General features: G+C 36.3%; 1 protein-coding gene across 1 annotated transcript; it reads left to right on the plus strand.

Moving 5' to 3' along the window:
- Positions 1–7,785: 7,785 nt before the first annotated feature.
- LOC121326684 (eukaryotic translation initiation factor 5A-1-like) lies at positions 7,786–12,560 on the plus strand. The gene is made up of 4 exons (XM_041270047.1): positions 7,786–7,974; positions 8,491–8,595; positions 9,573–9,704; positions 11,552–12,560. The coding sequence occupies exons 1-4, from the start codon at positions 7,807–7,809 to the stop codon at positions 11,612–11,614; spliced, it is 468 nt and encodes a 155-aa protein (XP_041125981.1). The 5' UTR covers positions 7,786–7,806; the 3' UTR covers positions 11,615–12,560.
- The last annotated feature ends 10,322 nt before the right edge of the window (positions 12,561–22,882 follow it).

Below are 22,882 nucleotides of genomic sequence, written 5' to 3' on the forward strand. Positions count from 1 at the left end.
TCAATTTATGACAATAAAAAAAAAACTTTATACTATCAGTCAGGAAGAAGAAGAAGAAGAAGAAGAAGAAGAAGAAGAAGAAGAAGAAGAAGAAGAAGAAGAGAATATTATACCCGAGAGGTGATAGAGGAAGTTATTGATGCGTGAGACTTGACTCCAGTAAGGGGGATGTCTGAGGATGTCCTAAAATGGATACACTGCTGGTGCCCTCTAGAGGGTGGAAAAAACCTAGCTGCATCTACAGACAAAGCTGTATATAGCATTTTTAGAAATGTTTTACTTTTTCAATAACCTTTCTATTCCCCCAGGGATGCCTATAATATCCCTATAGAATTTTGGTAAATGCTTCACTGTGATTTGGTTAATTTCTGATATGTGATTTATAATATAATAAAAACTCCTTGAGGACACTACTACTGTTGTGTATTTAGGCAAATGCAACTTTTGACACATATGGCCACAACTCCTAAGATGTTATCAGTTTCTTGGAAGGCAACCCTCACTTTAGAATCTATTCTCAGTTCCAGGTTAAGATTTTATTTATATAAATTTTGTAAAGATAGGTAATAATTTAAATCTAATATATCAATACGTATATTAGGTCTATATTAGGTATATATATATAATATATATATTATATATATATATTATATATAGCTATATATATCTATATATATATATATATATATATATATATATATGCTTCCAAAGGTTCGGTCTTCACCGTGACAAGTGTGGATGGCAACATATCAAAATGCTTAAATTTCATGATAACATCTTGGAAGCCGTAAACTTGCTTGCAACTTTTAGTTATAAACCACTTTTACAATACAGAACAAACTGGGCACTTTATAAATAAATAAATATTGATATTTTTAAAAAAGTCTATCTAATGACCAAAGGCTAGATTTTAAAACATCCATAGAATACTCTTGAGCAATAGAATTCCATTCCAATGGACTTCAGTGAGGAACCAACAAGGAGACCAGCATCCTGAGATCTCAAAGTTCAAACGGGGACCTCGGGAGTGAGCAGTTCCAGCTAAATAAATTCTACAACCAACTGGAAACCAGTGGAGAGATTTCCTATATGAATCTTTGTGATTGCTGGGGGCAATTGAAAGCATGGTCACTAACAAGGTAGCCCAAGGGTCAAGACAACAAATGGTGGGGTGGAGTTATCTAACTATCTATTCAAAACTGGGGTCAGTAACCATCTGAAAACAATGTCATTTTTTCAACAAGTTTAAGACGATCTTGGCAGTCAATTCTGGAGGGCAGCAGGGAGTGAATATTTTAAGAATGTTGATGCAATCCAGTGTGATCCCCTAGTGCTGTAAAATGTTCCAATTAATTCCTGACAGAGTATAGCTCAATAAAATCAGCCTTTTAGTTTCTTGTAAATATGACTTCTTATATCAATAATGTATTTTTTCTGTGTTTAACCTCTCCAGTCCTGTTTATATTGTGTTTGTGGTGTGTAGCACATATTTCTGTTAGCGTCATGCTGATTTATTTTTTTCTCTCAATTGTCTGTCTTTATTTCAATATTTCAAATGGCACGCAGCAGACATTTAGTATGCTGTGATCAGGTAAACTCATTACTCTGCCTAGTCTACATAAAATGTTTGGAATGCTTGGGGTGCTTGAGGTATTTTTCTCAATAAACAAGTGAACCACATCTCCAGCCCCTACCTAATATGGAGATTGATTTACTTACTTCCCCACTTTAACCTTTTGGGGATCTCTATACATCCTAATGCCTTACTGTGTAGGGCCAAGCATTGCCCCTTCTATCTTTGCATAATATTACTTAAGGACCATAAATATAATTTCCATTCTATAATATTTATTTTTAAATTTCTTCATTTTTGGGATTTGTATACATTTCCACCAATGTTTTTATGTGTTATTTTGTTATTCACAATATTCTCAGTTTATTATGTAAAATGTTAATGTAGCTGATGTAATTTGTTTAAGTTTACACGTTATTTAACAGAATCTTGGTTAGGACGTAGAATATCAAACTGCATTATGAACTGCAGATGAACAACGGCGGTATTTAATTCAACTAAATAGACTTTTATATGTTATCTTTATTGTGTTCACATTTTTAACACCACAACATTCACAAATGCAACAACCATTGATTAAAAAAATTAAAAATAAATAAATTTAAAAAAAACTAAATTCTATCCATAAAGTATATATTTGAATATATTGAGAGGAACGGCGGTTCCTTGCGACAAGTTATGAGCGAGAACTGCCAGAGACACTCTATACAGCAAGGATAGTTTACGTGTTTTCAGTGTATTGACATAGCAAAAGTAAAGGAGCCAAAGGCACCGTTTCACTTTTAATTTGTAGTTCCCAACACACTTAGGATAAAATGTATAGGAAAAAATGTCAATACCTGTCATACAGTATGATAAATAAGTCGCCAAAGTAAGGTAAAAATGTCCATCTTTTTCTCCAATTTTTTTGCAGACCGCAGGCACTTTTATACATGCATATGTACATGTATATTACAGGACATCCGAGTTTAGTGACAATTAACTTGTTTTTATGGAGATATACTAGGGAACGCATTTATTTTGACGCCTGTATCATTTATATTAAACAATTTCATATTTTAAAATGGACTAGCCGCACACACGGACGAAAAAAAAAAACATTTTGAAGACCCCAAAAAGTTTTATCCACACATATGTATATTACTTTTATCAGCATGGAAATATGTTAGGGAATGCACTTATTGCGACGTTTATATTAAATGATTATAGATTTTTATACAATGTAAATATAAAAACAGGTCTAGCATGCGTGGGATTTGACACTAACCTTGCGTTTGCAAGCATGTTGTATTACTGTTAGCGCTACACGATCAGTTAAGAAAACAAGCAGCATTTTGTAAGATAGTCAGCCAGCTGAGAATTCTCTGGGGACATTTTGGAGATTTTTTGTGGGAATTTTTTTTTTCCGAGTCATCTCATCATTCTGAGATTCTGAAAAATGTTGGTTTCCTGTTCGTGTAACGCTCATTGTGGTTCCTATTAGCGCAAGGAAGTACGCTTTCCTCTCGATACTGGTTGATGACAGTAACGCTATTTCTAGTCCTCACTGGACAAAGAGCAACATTAATTTCATATATCTTTACTTATATATAGTAACAATTGACAATTGCTTTGTTGCAGGCCTTGTTGTCTGCTTAGTTTGTCTCGTCTGTCTTACATGTTTTGTAAGGGGAATGGGTCATGCCGTTACTTAGCATGGGACGGGGGGTGGGGGGGAGTGAATGAGTGGGGAGAATGTGTGTTGCTGTTTTGGGGGGTTGCAGAGCCGGACAGTGATGAGAAAAGACAGGAGGTTATATGAGGGGGTGCATGAGCCAGGGGACTCGAGACAGTCCAGTGCTGAACTTGAATGAGAAACTGTGGGTGCGACCGTGTGAGCTATGACGGGAGAAACTATGTAGTGAACATAGGGTTATTATTTTGGTGCTGTGAATTCCGGTCCCCGACAGGAATTCTCTGTAGTTTCACATAAAACAAATATTTTGAGAATTCAAACACCGTCTCCCTAAATACTACTTCCTAAACGAACGGATCAAGCTTATTATGATAGTTTGCAAAATCAGACGACAGCTTTCAATACAATTGAGATAATACATAATCATTATTTACAAAATCTTGTTCGTCTCGTTTTGTTAAAAACTGTAACTTTACCGCTATACTACTTGCAAATGTTCTTATCAAATGCAAGGGAAAACTTTGTGGCGTGAAAGCTAGGGCGCCTGCATTAAAAACATATCTTGGTTCGATCCCTACACAGGGTTTTTCAGGCACAATAAGAGCGGATCGAACTTGCATCAAAAACACAAGTCAAGTTAGTATAAATAATTGGCGTAACCTTGGACTCGGTTTTACAGTTGTGCCTATTTGTTTTGTGCTGGGCAAGGTTGCCCAATGGTGTCTTAAAACTTGGCTTGTGTTTTTGATATCTTTACTTAAAATGGCTGGGCACTTTTAATAACTTGCCGTTTTTTCACTTCCAATGTGTTTTTGTTCCAGATTGTATCAGCAAGTACACATGGTTAAATACACATATCAGTACAAATCAAATACCAGATGTGCAGTGGTGTTTATTGATATTTTGAGTACCTTCAACAGACCTGGAAAGTGTGTATATTACCATACAGCCACACAGTCTGAAGAGTGTTATTGTACAAATAAAATGAGTTATGGAGTAAACACTGAAAATAGTGTATGCCCCTTATTGTGTTGTAACATATAATATGACACTTTGCAACAATTTGTATACAGTGGCTTCGTATGTCACTTCCTCCATGAGAGTATCAGGGCCCCTGTTATCCCAGTTCAAATGGAAAGTCTGAAAAACAATAAGAAACTTTGAGTTTCGAGTTGGATACTAAGGAATGTATTACCTCAAATGTGAAACAAAACATCATTAAATGTCCTGAAAAATACAGTACCTTAACAGTGACAAGCTTTGAAATAGTTCTGAGACAAGAGGTGATGGATTTTCCACATAGTTTTCGGTATATGTCAAAATCTGTAACTTTCATATTTTTACCACAATTCTGTATTTTAGGCAAGTTATCCTAATCATAAAACTGTATTTCCAAAAAAAAACACCTGTCTGAAAGAATCAGACATTTGCATGAAGAACACACTTTATAGCAGGGGTTCTCAAACTGGCTGGGGTCCCCATGACACTTCGGGCATTCCAATTGAGGACCCATCTCCAACCCAATCAATCCATGGAAATGAGAAGTCTATCACACATCTTTAATGTATAACAGAACACACTGTTAGCACAGGCATTGGCATGGAGATAAGAAATGTATGATAAAGAACAACGTGCATGCAAACTTAATAATAATAATAATAATAATAATAATAATAATGTACAAAGACAATCAACTTCCTATCACCAGGCTGACGGTTTAACTGATTCAACATGCAATTTTCGAATCTAAAGACAGCTGCCCCACTGTATCTATCACAGTTCAGGCTTTTCAGCTCGCAACCCAATGCATTCTGGTATGTTTCAACTGTCTCCGGTTCTTGCCTTTAAGAGAAGCTGGACTACGCTTACCAGAATGCATTGGGCTGTGAGTTGCAAAGCCTGTCCCACTGAACACGGAGCCTCATGGTCACCTTTTGTGATATTTGCAGGACTCACCCACCGGCTGTGCCTATCAAATACCTCCCCCCCACTGTTTTGAAAGGGCATCATCATGACGTACAGCGCGGCATTTAAACCGGAAGCGGCAGGGTATCTGGGAAATTCTTCTAAGCCCACCCTCCAGTATAGCTGCCGCAGTGAAAACTGGCGCGCCTGCGCATTCACGCTCCCTTTTTTGTTGGAAGGTAAGGACTGGTATGGCGCGTGCTTCTCTCCGCAGCAAAAAATAAAAAATACTTAAAATGTTGTTGTGAAAGTTTTTTAGCCAGGTGCTTTTAGTTGGCCCTGGAGGTGTTTTCACTGTAGCGACGGGCGTGTGCATGGTTTTTGAACTGCGCAGTGAAAAGCGGCAGGGTGTGGGTTCGTGTTTTAATGTTTTTTTTTTTTCTCTCCTGGCTTGAAAAGATGACAACGAAAGGCATTAGGCCTGGCGCGCTGTTACTGCGAAATGTGTGCGGACACTTTCACATCAAGCTTTAGTTTTTCAGAAGTGTTTAAAAATAGGTGAAATTAGGTGCGAGGATTTTGTTGCTAAGGAACTGTAAATAACGGCTGAGAACGGGTATTAAAACAATGTGTTATATTATTTTTCTGTGACTGTTTTGGAGTAACTGAAGGGACGGGGTGGGCGCTAGAGCTACTTTTTTTTTCTTGCATATGTGGTGTGATGGTAGTGGCTAAACTTGTTTATGTCGATACATGTGATGTCAATCATGCGGTAAGATGTAATCGAATTTGTCCGATGTTATGAAAACGGTATATCAAAATTAATGTATGTAGCTTTTATAGTAAAAAATAAATAAATAAAAAATCTGATAACATTGTAATGGTAATTAGATTTCCGTTAATAGTTTAAAATGAAACACGTTTTATTTATGTATTTTTTTAATTAAGTAATTAGGATGAGCTTGGGTATTTGTGACCTGGCTTTTTAAAGTAAGGCGCAATACTTTTTATCCGGAGAACATTACATTGTCTGCCACTTGTAAATAAGGCTTTGGCCTAGCAATTTTGTTTTTCAGTGGACTTTAAAATTTCCGTTTGGAATTTATTTTCTGTTTCAGACTATTTAATATTTGAGACAGTATCACCCGCTTGTAAAGCAGCATGATTCTGCAGGTTAGCTACGGGGTTCAGTTTCCGCTTCCCGATCAAAGCTCAGGCCAGAAACCAGACACGTGGACAGGGCGTGGGACCAGCATACTGTGACTATACGTACAGTATCTCCTCTTCGTTAGATTTAAAATTGGGCGAATACAGAATTAAAAAATAATAATCCAGTAAAGTTAAACCCGCTCTTGAACTTGACGAGACTTAGGGGGGGTGGGTGTCAGGGTATTTACCATTCAACAGACAACCTGTGATGGCTTACGCATGGATTCTTATTTTAGTAGTTATATCTTCAATATAAATTGAAATAATTGTTCGGTTACTTAATGTGGCAAGATACTGCAGCGCCTAATCTGTCAAAACTACCAGCTTGGTGGTGTTTTAATGCAGGTGTGAAATCTCACGATTTATCATGACAAGTTTTTATATGCCAGGTTTAAGCCAGTTGTCAGAGTGCACAGGATGTATATGCTGCCTACAACTGTGTAACTACAGTAGAGAGTAAATTATCCTGTGACCGATAGTAGTTCGCATAGTCGAGTTTTGTGGATAATCAAACGGTTATTAACAATTACTGTACCTTTTAATAATGCATAGACTAAAGAACGAACACACAAGTACCTTCTGGTAATGATATATAAGGAGTGCCCTATTCTATCACATTTAAGCATACAAAATTACAACGCTTTACAAATAATTCAATTAATGCAATTCAAACTAACACCTACAGTTCAGGTAATGAAATACTGTAATTGAACATACTATATCAAACTTTGAAAATCAAAGGATACAATTTAGTAAGAATGTCAGTTTTACTGATCTAAGAATCGTTAACCTCAATTTCAGTAAAATGTTTGTATAATTTGATACTTCATGTTAAGGCATTGTAATAACGTGCAACCGAAAACAATAAGTTCTTAGCTGCTCAATAAGACATGATCTCCAGCCCTTACTGATGAAATAGAAGACAACGAGGTGACTGTTTTAACTTGCTTAACTGCAACAGTTTAAAGTCCGGTGTTCCAACATTGAGCTGAGTAGCTGCAGACAGTGGATGTCATCATCAAAGCGAATTTCAAATCTCGAGGTTTTAATTTTAGTGACGGGTTTGCATAGTTAGTAAGTGCAGCAGAGTAGCACACTTAATGAAACAAGGGAAAATCATGAGTAAAAACGGTCTGTTTCCACAGGTAGTTCATCACGTTATTACAGGTGCATTCGGTTGATTTAGACAGTATTGTCTGATCTTTGATCAACCATTAACTCTCTTGTAGTTCCGCTAGCCATTTGTATGTTTCCCCCTTGTTTCTTCTGAAACTACACAACTTAACACTGCATTAGGACTGCAGTTGTGATTGTTTAGTGGTTAATGTAACTTACAAATAAGATTAAAGTGTCCATGCGTTAAGTAGATTCTGTGATGTAGAGGTAATATTTCTTAACTTCAAATTGACCTCTTGTTGTGCAGTGCTCCTTGAACCTATCCATCATGGCCGATGCTGATCTTGATTTCACCACTGGAGATGCTGGGGCTTCCAGCACCTATCCCATGCAGTGCAGTGCTCTGCGCAAGAATGGATTTGTGGTGCTGAAAATGCGTCCCTGCAAGATTGTTGAAATGTCAACCTCCAAGACTGGCAAGCACGGCCATGCCAAGGTACAGGGTTTTATTTCAGAATGTACTGCAATAAACATCTGATTCACATTTGGCAATGCTACTGACCAAAAGTTGTTGTTCCCCCATGTAGTCTTGTTTTTAAGTACTGTGCACGTATCTAAGCATACTGCCATAAGACTGCTATTTTCTTGTGAAATTTAACACTGTGAAGGTGATAGCAGTCTCCTAATCTCTGTTCTCGAGACTGCTTTGTTAAAATTGCATATTTAGTCGCAGGAGTGGATTTGGCTCTTGGCAGGTGGCTTTCAAGAGAAGAAGAAACCTGCCGTGATTGCTTAAACATTTGGTGAATGCAAAAAAAATTAAATGATTTGTCAGCAAGCATTTGATTTAATGTACAGATTGCTAGTCCATGGTATAATGTAGTATAAGCAAATTGGCTATATTTGAGGTTCTCTGAATTGAAACACGGAAAAGAACACGTCTGTCATTTTTGAAAAGCAATAACAGTTTTAACCATTTTATACTGCTTTGTTTACATGTATTTTCTTTTAGGTTCACATGGTTGGCATTGACATCTTCTCTGGTAAAAAGTATGAAGATATCTGCCCATCCACCCACAACATGGATGTCCCAAACATCAAGAGAAATGACTATCAGGTGAGCTAAATGTGTTTTACTTTTAGTCTGACTGTCGGTTATCTTGGAACTTTTTTAATATAAATATTTATTTCTTGAATACAAGACAACTGCTTTTACTGTAATTGTAAATATTGACTTTAGCAAAGATCCATTAATGTCAAATGGTGGCTTCCCTCGTTGCTGTGTTTTTCCACCCAGTGGTGTAGAGGCATAATGTTCATTTGATAGAGTATGAGCCATTTTAATGTTAACATTAACTTGGATACAGTGTGCATCAAGGTGCATTGGTCGGCTTTGTGGCAATATTTGGATTTGCCATGACTCCCTGCCTCCGGCAATCCAACAGCGCCAAAGTGTGTGTGAATCCATTTCACTTTTTAGTGACAATAAAATGGACTCTTTGTACAGCTCAAAACAGAGTTGATGAATAAGGGTCATGCCAAGGGGCTAAATGTCATTTGCCAGAAATACATATTCAATTGGTATTGACTGTTTTTGGACTAACAATAAAATTCATTGTAGCGTTGAGCTGATTTTCATTTACTTTCATGAAACCAATATACTACTAGCAGAACTGCTTGGTATAGATGTTTCATCCAGTCATGACTTGGAAGCTATACCCTGTCACTCAAACCCTTCTCTGAAAGATCAGCTGATGTCACCTTTGCAGAAGTGTGTTCTGTTCTACACATTACATCTGTAGCTTTGAATTGGTTATGCATTCTCAAGTTACTTAGACTTTCTGATAATGCATGTCAGTTTGTTTATATACCAGATTTGGATATGAAGTCAAAGCTTTTGGAAGCTTTGTAGGAATAGGAAATTAAATGGGAACCCTCAGATGTTCCTTTTATTTAAAGAAGACAAGACTTTTTAGTGGCAGGGGTATGCATAGCTGCTTAACAATTGGAATAATTGTGCTAAATCTTTTGATGCCTGATTTGTCTGTATGCGAGACTGCTGGAAAAACCTGTTTTTAATGTCCCTCTTCACAGCTGATTGGCATTACAGATGGCTTCCTTTCCCTGCTGACGGATAACGGTGATGTCCGTGAAGATCTCAGACTGCCAGACAGTGATCTGGGCAAAGAAATTGAATCTAAATATGAGGCCGGTGAAGAGATACTGGTAAGCAGGAGTGTCTACTGTAACAGTGGTCCAGTGCAGAAGTAATTATTTGGCTGTTGGCCACGTTAAATAATTGTATACATGTGCAAAGAATAGGTTACTGAGTGAGGGTGCTGCCTTAAGGATGCCATATTAAGAATTGTACACCTTGATTGAGTGAGGGCAACACATTTCTGTGGCTAGTTTCAAAGACTACAGTTTACACTAATTGACTGCCCAGTCCAGTATTGGGGCTAATTGAAGTCTGGAACCAGAAGTTGGCTTTAAAGTAACTTCAGCCGCAGTTTAAGCACAGTAATTTTTCTAAAACTTGTAACCAGTTTTTATTGCTTATTAAATGGGTTGTGCTAATTATAGTCAAGGCTAATTATATATCCAAGGTCAGAGTTGACCATGTAGTGGAGAGAACAGCTTAACCCGTTAAAACTTTGGCAAACACATGTGGGCTCTCTGTTTTAAGATTTGTAGAGAACCACTTATCCAAACTGTTTTGAACAGCCCAAGTTGAATTTCAGATTTTGCAGGTATTGTATAATCTATCTGTTTCTTTGATACAGTGCCTGTAATTTTGTGTTTAAAGGTGTGGTGGGAACCTTTACTCCTGCTTTATTAATGTGGTTTGTGTTTATAGCTTTTAGTGCACAAGTTGCTCCTTTTTGTGAATCTGGCACAAGTAAACCATGCATTTGCTGACGCTAGTGTACAGGTTTAAAGAATTCTGCTTTTTTGCATGTGTTAAGCTGAATATCTTGGTAACAGTTTTATTTTGGGTTTTTTTTTTTTTTTTGGACATTGCACAGGTGTATTGAGAGCTAGCCAGTAAAGTGTTTTATAACCACATCATTATATAAGCTATTTGACAGTTTTACAATATTTGTATTGCATCCTGCAGATTATTATAAATGAGCTGTGACCAACTTTAAAAACACTTATGCAAATGGTTATTTAGTACTGTGCTCCCTTTATTTTACCATGTGCTTTATTTGCCAATTTAGTTAATTCATTGTGTAGCTGCATTGACTGAACCGTAAGATTTTTTTTTTTTTTTCCCAAAATAAGGGCTCTTTCATCAAGTGTTTAACTTGATGTTTTTTTGTGCAAGTTATACTGTGAAATAAAGTGGTATTGATGGATAAACATGCCCTCAAAAGCTGTTTGCAGGGGGGGCTCCCGGGTAGTGCATCCAGTGACCCCTGTAGTTTGGCCGGGTGCCGGCAGATATGCCTGTAAGCTGCCCAGAGCTGCATTGCCCTCTGACGCTGTAGCTCTGAGGTGGTTGCATGGTGAGTCTGCAGTGTGAAAAGAAGTGGTCGGCTGACGGCACACGCTCCTGAGTCAACACAGGGGTGGTAGCGGTGAGCTGAGCATAAAAATAATTGGATATTCTAAATTGGGAGAAAATAATTGGTGACTACTAAAAGAAAAAAAAAAGCTGATTGCAGTTGATATTTGTACTTGGTTTACAAGAAAATAACATTTGTGTATCTGCTTCAGTTTAATAATGCACCTTTAACCATTCTATAAACTTAACTGAACTTGTGAAATTTGCCATTCCGTACATTACTTAGCTGTCCCTTTGTACCAGTTATCAACAGGTTTCACTGTTCTAAGTTACTTACAAAATTTGGAGCACTTCTTTAGCAATGTAGTATTTTGTAGCTTGCTTTGTTAGTTGATCCCTAGGTTAGTCAGGAAGTACATGTTTGAAGTGTAACAATTATTTACATTTTGTGTATAGATTTAAAATGTTAATGTGGCAACCCTAATATGCAATTGCTCAAAGTATGAGATATTGTAGTAATTGTGGGCTAATGTTCATAAATCTCACTTCATTTTATTCCCTTCAGGTTTCTGTGCTGTCAGCCATGGGTGAGGAAGCTGCAGTTGCCATCAAGGCTATGACCAAGTAAATAGGAAGAGAGACTGGCTGCTCAGGCTGAGACCTACCACAAATTAATTTTGGTTCTAATTGTCACCAAAGCTATGGCCTTCACAAACAACCTCAATTGTTTCTCGATTTGTTTTTCTTTTTCCAAAACACTGCTGGACTTTTAGAACTGTCTTGTAGGCTGATTGGTGTTTTGCCAAATCACTGAGGTTTTTTAATTGTGTGATTTCTTTTTTTTTTTTTGTCTTTCAAGATGTCAGTCTTACCACTTACATTCCAAAATGTTTAAAAGAAAAACAGGATCCAATTTTGTGACCCCAGCTTCATTAATGTTATATTCTCAGGAGAATCTTGCATTTTGACTTCTACAAAAATGTAATGTAGCTTTTATTTTAAAAACTGACAGGTGCCCAGGGTCAGCAGCATTTTTTTTCAATGGAGGTTATACTGTTGTCAAGATATTGAATGTTGGTAGCCCCTGCTTATTGTGCATAACTGAATGCTACTGAAGACCAATCTATGGATCTCCAGATGGCACTTAAAGTAGGCCCGGGTATTACTAAAATTCTCACATCCCAGAAACAAACTTCAGTGATTTTTCTAAATGCCAGTCTGCCTTAATTCAAACCTGCAGCCAAGTGAAACCTGGTGGCCCTGTGCAATTACCTCTGTACTAGACACCAACTTGTTGGCTGTCATTGGCAACCATAATAAGTGTCAAAGCCTGTACATGTCTCAACTAAGTAGGCATTCAGAATGTTGTTCTGACGCCTAATGGCTTACGTAAAAGAGGGACTCAAACTGGAGGAAGGGTGTTAACATTGCAAAACCTTTACACTTGAGGCCTTTGTCACCAGACTGGAGAAAAAAATAAATAAAAAATAGAAAAAAATGCAGTTCAGTTGCTTATTTCTTTTATTGTATTTGTCATGCGGTGATATTAAAATAAGTGAAGAACTTCCCCTGCAGCTTGTCTGAAGTTGTTTTTTCTTGTCTGGCAAGAGCTTGCTGGTGTCCCTCTGCTTGTTTTGCATGCACTAACAGGACATTAACTTGAATGTTTGGCTAAAGTGGAAAACCCAGGTACCTACTGGAATTTCTGGGACTGAACCAGGTCGGCATTTCACTTTGGTAGCTAAAGAGGTGTCGGAGTAGAATCACTTTACATTATAAAGCTCTCTATTATTTCAAGTGTATTGTTGAGGCAATAGAAGAAAGTGTTCCTCTAGACTTAGCTGGCCAACTTTTTCCATTGTATTTTGAGTTTTTTAAAGTTCAGATTATCAAATGTGCCTAAACTGGATGGTCCAGTAAAACTTATTACCCTCAATGAATTTACATTGACACATTTTGTTTAGTGTAAACTATAGGGAAACTGATATGTTTAGGGTAATGACTTTACTGGTACGTTAGAGTATTTTATGCTATAACTGACAAAGGCCTCTTAAGGATAGTTTCACAGACTGACTAGCTATAATCTTGGACTATCATACCAAAGGTACCATGCCTAGGAAGTCAAAGATTAGTGCTAACCTCTGAAACCAGTTGTTAATGTCCTAAAAGTAATAAAAAGGATTCGTTTGAAATTTGACAGATTTTTTATACACTGTATTAGAACAGCATTCTCTACATTGGAACAAGGTTCACTGTTTTTCTTGCAATCTGCAAATTTGGCAGTGTTTTTCAGATTTGGTTTAGCATGTAATGAGATGATTCCTTTTCTCCACTGTAAGGGTATGCTTTGCAAATGGGCTTTGGGGATGGGCTTGTTCTGCCTGTGTTAACAAACTGATCTGACAGATTGGTTAAATTAAATATTTAACTACAATTTCTAATGGCCTACATAAAGTTGTGTGTGTGCCTCCAGCATGCCATCCACCAACTGGTGGTGCGAGTATCCAAAATTGAGTGTCTATATGGAATTAACAAATATATTTTGAAAACTCTAAACTAGATGCTGAGGCAATACAGTTCTTTACTCTCTTGTGGTATAGTTATTGTACTTAGATAACAACTGATTATTTTGAGTTACTGTATGTATTAAAAAAAAAAAAAAAAAAAAAAAACTGGGAGGGGGGCATTCATGAACCTGACACGTGTTCCATTTACTTGCATTATGTCTAGAACCACTCCATTTGTTAAAACACCCCAAGGGGTGGAATAAAGTGAAAACTTGATCAAAACAAATAAATGTTTCTATTTAGCTAGTATTTTTGTATTGGCAATCTTATTTGGTAATTCAGTTATTTGGGGTGCAGGGGCTATTTAAGTTAGGAGTCAAATGAATGTTCATGTATTTCACCAGTTTTTGCAAAAAAAAAACCCCAAAAAACAATAGTACTGTAATAAACTTACATTTCTTTTTAGGACGTTTGTCATTCTGGTGGAAAATTGTGACAAGTTTATCTTATGTATTGTAAAAAAAAAAAAACTTTTTTGTGTGACTTGGCTCCTGGAGCTCATGAATCACTAGACTGGAGTGGTTGTACTTTACTTTCTGTATAACTATCAACATCCCTGGATGATAGATAAATGCACAAGCCTGATTAGGGGTTTAATGTCAATTTTGCAGAATAGTGAAAATCACACATGAAACTTTGTTAGATTTGTGTATTCATATAGTAGACCTGGGTCATTTTTAAATATTAGTCAAAGGTAGCTGAGTATATAAGGACCCTTCATTTTACAAATAAAACTATTTGGCACTATAAATGTGAGCCAGAAATAAATTATTCTGAAAATACCCATAATGAGGCATAGTTGTAGCGTTGATTAGTGCATGTTTGTACAGTCTCGTAAATGAACAGTGGTTATGTAACATTTGGGAACACTTCAGTCACTAGCCTATTATGTAGGGTGTAATTGACACAGGATACTTTGGTGTTATATGTTGTTGCAATACAAAACTAGTATGTGAAGCACCTTAAAATAGTGCTTATCCAATAAAGCTGGAATTATTGCTAATTAAGTTGACTTACTTTAGAAATGTTTGGTATGAGTCATTTATGGACTGAGGGCTGTCTAAAACCATGTCACTCATTTTCTTGTTTCAGGTTTAGCAGTATTTTTTTTTTACACGTGTATGCATTTCACACTTTATATACATAGAGAATGTCTTATCCAATAGTTAAGACACTTTCTTTAGTATTAACCTTGGTAGGTATGTATGTTGCTGATCGTGAATATTCCCTAATGTTTTTTACAGTTGATTACAGTAGTCTACTTTTTTGGTATGATGGTTCTTCGGCCATGGCAGGGGTGTATCCTACTAATAATTTGCGTGTGTGTTCTAAAACAGTTCTGGTAAAAAATTCTAAATGCATCTATTCCAAGTAACACATCTAAGATACTGATCCAGTATTCTGCATAAGAGTGCTTATATAACTTGTCCGTACACTAATATTTTTTCTGAACACATTATTGATGTATTTAAGTGGTTTCCAGTTCACTGGAATCTCAAAGATTTGTTAACCTTTTAGTCTTATGTGGTTGCAAGTAAATGTGCTGGAGCAATAAAGGTTTAGTGTATAAAGCAACAATGCAGGTATGCACATTTTTTTGCTACAATAATACAACACCGTGGAGTTAAAATAAACTTGGTGTTTTGCTGTGGTATACATCCATGTTTAATAATTTTACATATAGTGCACGTTAAATACATTATAAAATGAATTATCTAACTTCAATTTGTGATACAAGTGACTCCTCTTTCACATAATGCTGATGGACTCTTAAGATACTTAACATTAGAACATCTTAAATTGGAAATTATTTTATAGTTAATTATAGATAATTCCAGGAGACTAACCTTCAGGAAACAATGTGGGCAATATCTTGTGCTATGTATCCTTTACTGCAACTACAATGTGAATTTAAAGACCACATGTGGCGGCATGTCTTTAAAGGAAGTAACAATTGAAGAGGATTGGGACATCTGAATGATGTCCATCTATAAGCACAATAAACACACCTAATACAGGCATTGAGCAAGCTGTATCTACCTCAAGTTGTACAGAATGTGTATGAATAAGCCTGGAAATCTGTGTTGTAACTAGTAAAGGTCCCAGTGTGTATGACGTTTACATCTTTTCCAGTCACCCTGCTTCTCGTTTCAAGTGGTGGTCAGCTTTTAACTGTATGGATTATAGTCTGAAAAAACAACTTGGTGGAAAGAAGTGCAGTTAAATACTTTTATCTGCATCTCACATATTCAAACTATTAAAACGTGTTAATTAATGGCAACTAGAATGATTCAGTAAAATATGAAAAAATATTACCAGCAGTGTTTTTGTTCCTAACAATGAGGCAGTCAATAAAATACCTTGAATACCTACATGCTTAAAACAAACCTTTCTTGTGGAAATACATTGAATGTGTGTTTGTATACAGTACTGTAATCATTTTCATAATTTCTGTTAGAGGCTTCTTGTGCTAACCAAAGTCTACTTACGGGAATTGTGTTATAAAAAGTACTAAATGGTTCTGCTGGCAAATTTCTTCTTAGTAAGCTTGTTTCTACTAAACTAGCACTCCAGGCTAAATGCAGCCTCAAGGTTTTGTTGCTGTTTGAGACACTATTCTTGCCAGCTTTTGCTTTATGTGCTGACATCCAAGCCTAGGTTTTTTAGATGATAAATGTGCAGTCAGATTTGTTCACAGTCAGCTTTGCCCTGTTTTTTTCTTTCCCTCGCTGGGGATGTATGTTCCTCATGATGCGGAGGTAGTATATCCAATATTAGAGCTTTATATATCCAGGGAGCCTCTTGTCCAATTGAGGCTGTGTGTCCATCAGTCTGTAACAGTCTCACACTTGTGTTACGGATATCTAGAGAACTACTTATCCAATTATGATGAAACTTACTAAGGCTATCCAAGGTCACTCTACCTTGCATCATACATTTTTACATGTATAGATAGTGGATATAGATTTACTACTACTATGCTCTCAGTCTCTGCTTTTAGTATGAAAGTTCTACTGTTATGGTATTATGAGGCAAATGGGATCCATTACAATACCACCTTATAACAAAGTGTCGCCTTAGAGATGTGGAGCACTGTACCAAGTTTATTAAGTAGCATGTTACTGTACTTTAAAATAATACTGCTTTTATTAATAGAGGTTGTTGGAAGTTAATTTATTTGTTTGTGAGCAGAATATAGGAGTTAGAAACAGTTTCCCTCCATTTTATCTGAATTTATAAAACAAACACCAATTTATCTGCAAGTACTATGATTTAGATGGTGGTTCTTCGCTTTATATATATATATATATATATATATATATATATATATATATATATATATATATATACATATATATATATATATATATATATATATATATATATATATATATATATATATATATATATATATATATATATATATATAGGACTCAAATGGCTGGTTTCACAGACTCCAATTAGCACTAATCTTGGACTACCTTAGCTAAGGTAACATTAGGTAGGATTAACGCTAATCGGGGTCTGTGAAACTAGCCCATAGAGAGATGGTTTTAAATCCTGCATATAAAAGCATTTTGCACATCCATTGTGTTACTTCATATGGTCACATAAATGCAGTGTATTTTAGTGCCTCATACAGATTTAAAAATACTTCAGTGTTTCCTATAAATGCTAACTTGATGCTTTTTATTGCAACACTGCACGATTCTCTTTCTAGTTAAGAGTTAAGAAAATGAATTAGAATGTTTTCTTAACCATGAAAAGGGAGTAGTGAAAAGGACAGCTAATTAAGGCTAAGAAATTTTATTTTAAAGCCATGATTCAAACCTTTAAACCCTTGCTTGAGATCTGATTTATTAGAGCAAACATGGAACAATAGCCTGGCCCTCCCACATATCTGTCAAGGGAAGTGTTTATTCTGAACATTACAAAGCAAACAACCTATTGAGGGGAAACACTCAATTAGCTTTCATAATGAATGTTAACAATAAGAGCATGTGTCAAAAAGAAGACCCAGTGGCTTTTACTTATGTGGGTTGTAATGTCACATTGCCCTGAGGATGTTATGTGTAATAAGTAGGGATGCTAACAATAATAAAACCTGCAATTAAAATTAAAAGCTGATAACCACAGTATATCTAACCAGGTGATCTTAATTATCTATGAATACAAAGTGTATTTATTGAGAAACTTGCACATTTTTTTTCAACAGGAAAGCCTGGTATCTTAACTTCTGTCCAGTGGAAGCAGTAAATTGGACACGTATGCTTATGTAAATGTAAAGCTACTTCACTAGTGCTAATTTATGTTACCAAACAAACTGCTTTTTTTTGGTTATTTGTAAAGAAATTAATTATCCAACAAGTTAGAAAATCTGACTCCAATCTCCAATATTCTGCATCAATCAGATTAGCATCCCTGCTAATAAGTAAGACTTGTCATAAAACAGGATCAGTACTGTAGTAGTTAAATGTAGTTTTTGTTGCCAGTATGCATACTATGTTGTTTGTTTATGTATGAGAAGGTAGGAAATGGTAATTTAAAAATAGAGTAATAAATACATACAATAGCTTGCCAGGTGAAGCAGTAGCGTGCAAAACACTAGAAACATTAGAAAAAAACAAAACCATGGCATTTCCTTAGCAGGGGTATGAAGGGACGAGCCTCTATAGTTCTCAAACTTTTTCTTAATGTCGTGTTACTGAAAGACGTCCTCATGGAGTGCTACCCTGTGATTTCCCAGGTTAGCAATCTGTGAAAACACCCGATGAAATCTGTTGCCCATCCTTAGGCTCCTGTTCAGAAAGCAAACGCATATTAAGAGCTTCGCTGGGAACAATCTGCTGCCATTTCTGTCACACCCTAAAAGGAAGGCAAACTGAACTGAACTGGGGGAGTTTCTGTGTACCGGTCAACATTGACTCCTCATTCCGCTCATTAGATTCTAACCAAAACTGGCAAAAGGCCCAGAATGTGCAATGACTGAGAAGGGATTTATGTGCAGCAATAAGTTGGCAGGCAATTTAACTGGTCATTGTACCCTTAAAAAAAAAAAAAACATGTTCACTCCATCTTTTTAGTGCCTACTGCAATTTTTTTCCCTGCAGGGTTACACTATAAATGACTTAATTAAAGGGCGGCTTAACACGAGCAGAACATGTCAGAGTTCTCGTAACTAATGTGTTTTTCTTGTTGGTTAGATTCACTTTGTATTATTTCCTGATTTAGATCTTCCTGGTGACTTTTTTGGTTTAAAACAAATGATTACAGCACCCCAGAGCCTTATTAAAGCTCTCAGAAGCATGTCTAAAGAACATCAATATATCAAAAATAACAGTGTGTATCTGTGATCTTTTTCCCAGGTATTTGTATGTAGTATTTCTAACATCCACTAGGAGCACAGTGTTGCAGGGGGGGGCAGTTTAATGGGTTACACTCAAGTTGTGCCTGATGTACTTGCATCCAGTTTCAAAGACCCTGATTATCATGAATGTTAGATCACCTACCATAAGTTCAAGGAGAGGTAATTCAGGATTAGTGCCAATCAGGGTCTGTGAAACCAGCCGTTAAAGTTTAGACATGTTTCTTCTGAGGGCTATAGTGGTGCCATAAACTTCAAAGTTTTAAAAAGTCACCAGGATATGCTGACTCAATCAGAAAATGATACATAGTGAATATTTTAGTTGAGGTCTAATATTCCATTCCATAACCATACCAAGTTGACCTATAATTCTGTTATTATGATTCAGCCAATTCCTTCATCAGTGAGATGTCTAAGTTAAGGCTAATAAGGCTGTGTGAGGAAGGATTCTTTTGGGTTGATGTAAATGCACTGGGGGATGAAGATGTTCAATGTGTGTTGCATGATCATCAGAGCTCAATGGAAGTTTTTCAGAACGGGCTTGAATTCTTACTTCATAAATGAGCTACTTTATTTCATTTTTTTGTTACTACCTTAATGTACTAGAGCCTTACTAATTGTTTCTTGGTCCTTCCACTTCAGTGATAACCCAGTTCATCATGGCCACAGACGCATATCTAAATAGTTCTTCCCACATTATTATATCATGAGAAATATCACAGCAAAGCTAAACTTGGCATGGGAAATTTTCAACCTGTTTCATCATACAACATTACAGTAGCAATTCTTACTACTACGATATAACTGCAATAATCAGGAGCTGGCTGATTGTGCTAGTGTAGTACTATATTCACAAATGTATTTCATTCAGCTTTTATGATCAGCAATATTCACGATCTTTATCTGCTCTCCCACATGATTGTTTCCTGTTTCAGCTTTTTGGATGTGTTAGCTTCTTTTTTATTTGGTTGTGGTTTTTTTGTTTGTTTGTTTGTTTGTTTTTTAGACCTGTGGTGTGCACGATTGTTTTATTTAACATTAAGGGGTAGAGCATAGGAAGAAGATGCAGTGTATCCTGAAAAAGTTACATACCCTGTCAAGCCAAGCAGGGTTTGGAAATCTGGGATATATAATACAATACAGTCAGTGGTTGTTGGGAGTAATGCCGCAATTAAAATATCGTTGTAAACGAGGAACTGTAATAATGGAAGAGAGGCAGTAGTCTTCATTTTTTAATCTATAGTGCTGTCGAGGTGTTTGAAAAATCTGCATAATACTAGAAGATCCTATGCAATAATTAGGGGAACACTGAGAATGTTGCTAATCCTAACAAGAAGCAAGAAAATCTCATTGGTTACACTCCTTTAACCACCAATATATAAAAACATTGTTCAGAATACACAGTAGTTCCTTTTGGAGACGTTTTAGTGCAACTTATGCAATGTGTTTGTATGATACTATACTTATGTGTGCTTATCTTTTACTATCATAATAATGTTAAAATTATACTAGCAACCCCAAAGCATGACCAGAGGAGTATAGTACTTTCAAATTACCCCAATAACATAGCGTAACAATAGCAATATATAAGAACACTGATAAGTAAAGCTATTCATTGAATGCAGAATAGCTAAATTGATACAACAGTGGTTAAGTGATGCAGTTCACAAGGTTACAGAATGTAACCAGTCCATGGTGCAAGAGTGTTGTCTTGTTTCACATTTTGGAGGACAGGACTGCTCTGCTTCTCTTTGCAATCCTCTTGACCGTTGTAAATAATCAAATTTCAACATCATCACAAATTTTAAAAATTGTGTATTTATTTATATAAATAACAAATATGTTTTAAAATGTGTCACTCGCACGTCTCACTTTGAAGGTTTATAAACCTAGAGAACTGCTTACCTTATTGTGAAGGTACAGACATTCTTTAGCACCATTTATTAAGTGAGAGTCTGATAAATATTTGGTTAGGACATTCTATACTGAGCATTGAGTGTAACAGGATCTGGGGGTATATGTATGTATGTATGTATGTATGTGTTTGTCTGTACAGTATGCTTCTGTCACTTGTTATTTGCTCCAGCTAAACCTTCCTGAGTTTCCTCTCTGGCAAGCTCCAATCAGTTTCCAGGCGTACGTAATGTGGTCTGATGCATTGTTGGGCTTCCATTCAGAGCACGCATGCAACATAACTGTGAGCCCCCAAGGCACCTGATATCTTTTGATACAGTCCAGCATTAGACAACACAGCAGCGACCTGATAGCTGCTGTCAGGGATTATTTACACTGCTTGGATATTCACAATAGGGAGTTCCTACCCCATACTCTGCCTGTGTGTGTGATGTCATCTCCAGAGAAGATGGCAAGGTTACAGTACACTAGTGTGCACTCTAGTAGGTTAGGAGACCTCTACCAAAGTGGGAAGTAGTGCTTGAAATGCTAAAACTATTTTTAAATCTTGAAGCCACTCTCAACCAATCAAAATGCCAGATTTCAGAATATTCCATGCACTTTATTTTGCCCTAAGCGTTGTCTCGTGCATTGTTGAAAATTGTATTCGTGGAGAACGGCATTAATGTAATTATTATTTTGTTTTATTTAAAGCATGATTTCTAATAAGGAAATCTATACAGTTGAACATGTCTCTTAGGATATAAGAGTCTAATTATTTTTTCTCCATACAAGAGTGTTTAAGATAGGTGGCTGCTTATGCCTCAGATGTTATTTTCATTTTATAAAAGTAGGTTAGAGAAAGTTCTCAGGTTGTGTTCCTTACTTTTAGGTACAGTTGTCTGCTTCCCCTAACTGACACATTTTTATAATATTGGTTTCTTTAAAAACTGCATGCAAGAATTAACTAGTGACCGTAAGTATACGACAGGTACAGTTTATGGAAGTGTTTATTTTAGCTTGTTAATTCAGATTTATAGTGCTGAAACCAAAGCCCTTTTGTCCCAACAAGACTCCCCGTTGTCCTTGCCGTCTTTTCAAACTCTCAAGTCCCTTAAACGGTATACTTTACTGCTATATCGAAAGAGCCAACATTATTTTCATTAAAAATGCAAGCTTGTTGTGCATTAGAATATTTCTTTGTTTAAAAAAAAAAAAAAAAAAAAAAAAACATTAAAATATGATTTTGTGTAATGGGTGAATGCTCTCCTAATTTTCTGGAAAATGTTGAAAAGTAAAACAATATACAGTATAATCAATTGACTCCATCCATTTGGAGCAACCGCAGTTTTCAGTTCAGCCTAGATGGAAATGGACAGGCAAGTGGGTTGCAGTTAGTGGTCCTACACAGCAGCCAAGCAGACAGGAGCATCAAGGGTAATGTGTTTTTCCAATAAGCAAACCAAGCTGCTTGACTTGACTTGGAGGGTGGTGTTAGTGTACAGTGTTTTCTTTAAGATTGTTTAAGGTTTCAGTATTCAGTGGCACTCGCCAAAATGTTTGTGAAGGTAGGCAGATAGACAGACAGTCAGTTGCCCAAACCTGGCATGGAGCTATAGAGTATGTCAAAATGATTTTATTCAGAAATATTTTGTTGGTGTTTTATTACTGAAATCACAAAATGTCCATTGTGTGTTAATAGTGCAGTTTTTCCTGTTAGTGCCTCTCTAACACTAATGTATAACTGTAAGTTCATTACGTGTTCATAAAGCATACAGTACCAGTTTTACTTTCCCAAAGCACAGTGCAAATTGACCCTTTCTGTTTAATTGCCTCACGATGTACATATGAAATGTTTTGGTAAGATTTTAATATTACAAATCTATATAAACAATTTTGGCCTTGGTGTTTTTTTATTTCACAAACAAATTGCAAATACTGTACAGCGGTAACGCTGACGAATATGGACCGCTTTGTTCTGATTTAGCATAGAGGCACAGTTGTTGTGGTACTTGTCCTGAAAATGCTACATGCAGTGAGACGTTAGATAACTGTTAGATTTAGCTTGTTT

The sequence above is a fragment of the Polyodon spathula genome, chromosome 14, assembly GCF_017654505.1.
Source record: "Polyodon spathula isolate WHYD16114869_AA chromosome 14, ASM1765450v1, whole genome shotgun sequence".
Taxonomy (NCBI): domain Eukaryota; kingdom Metazoa; phylum Chordata; class Actinopteri; order Acipenseriformes; family Polyodontidae; genus Polyodon; species Polyodon spathula.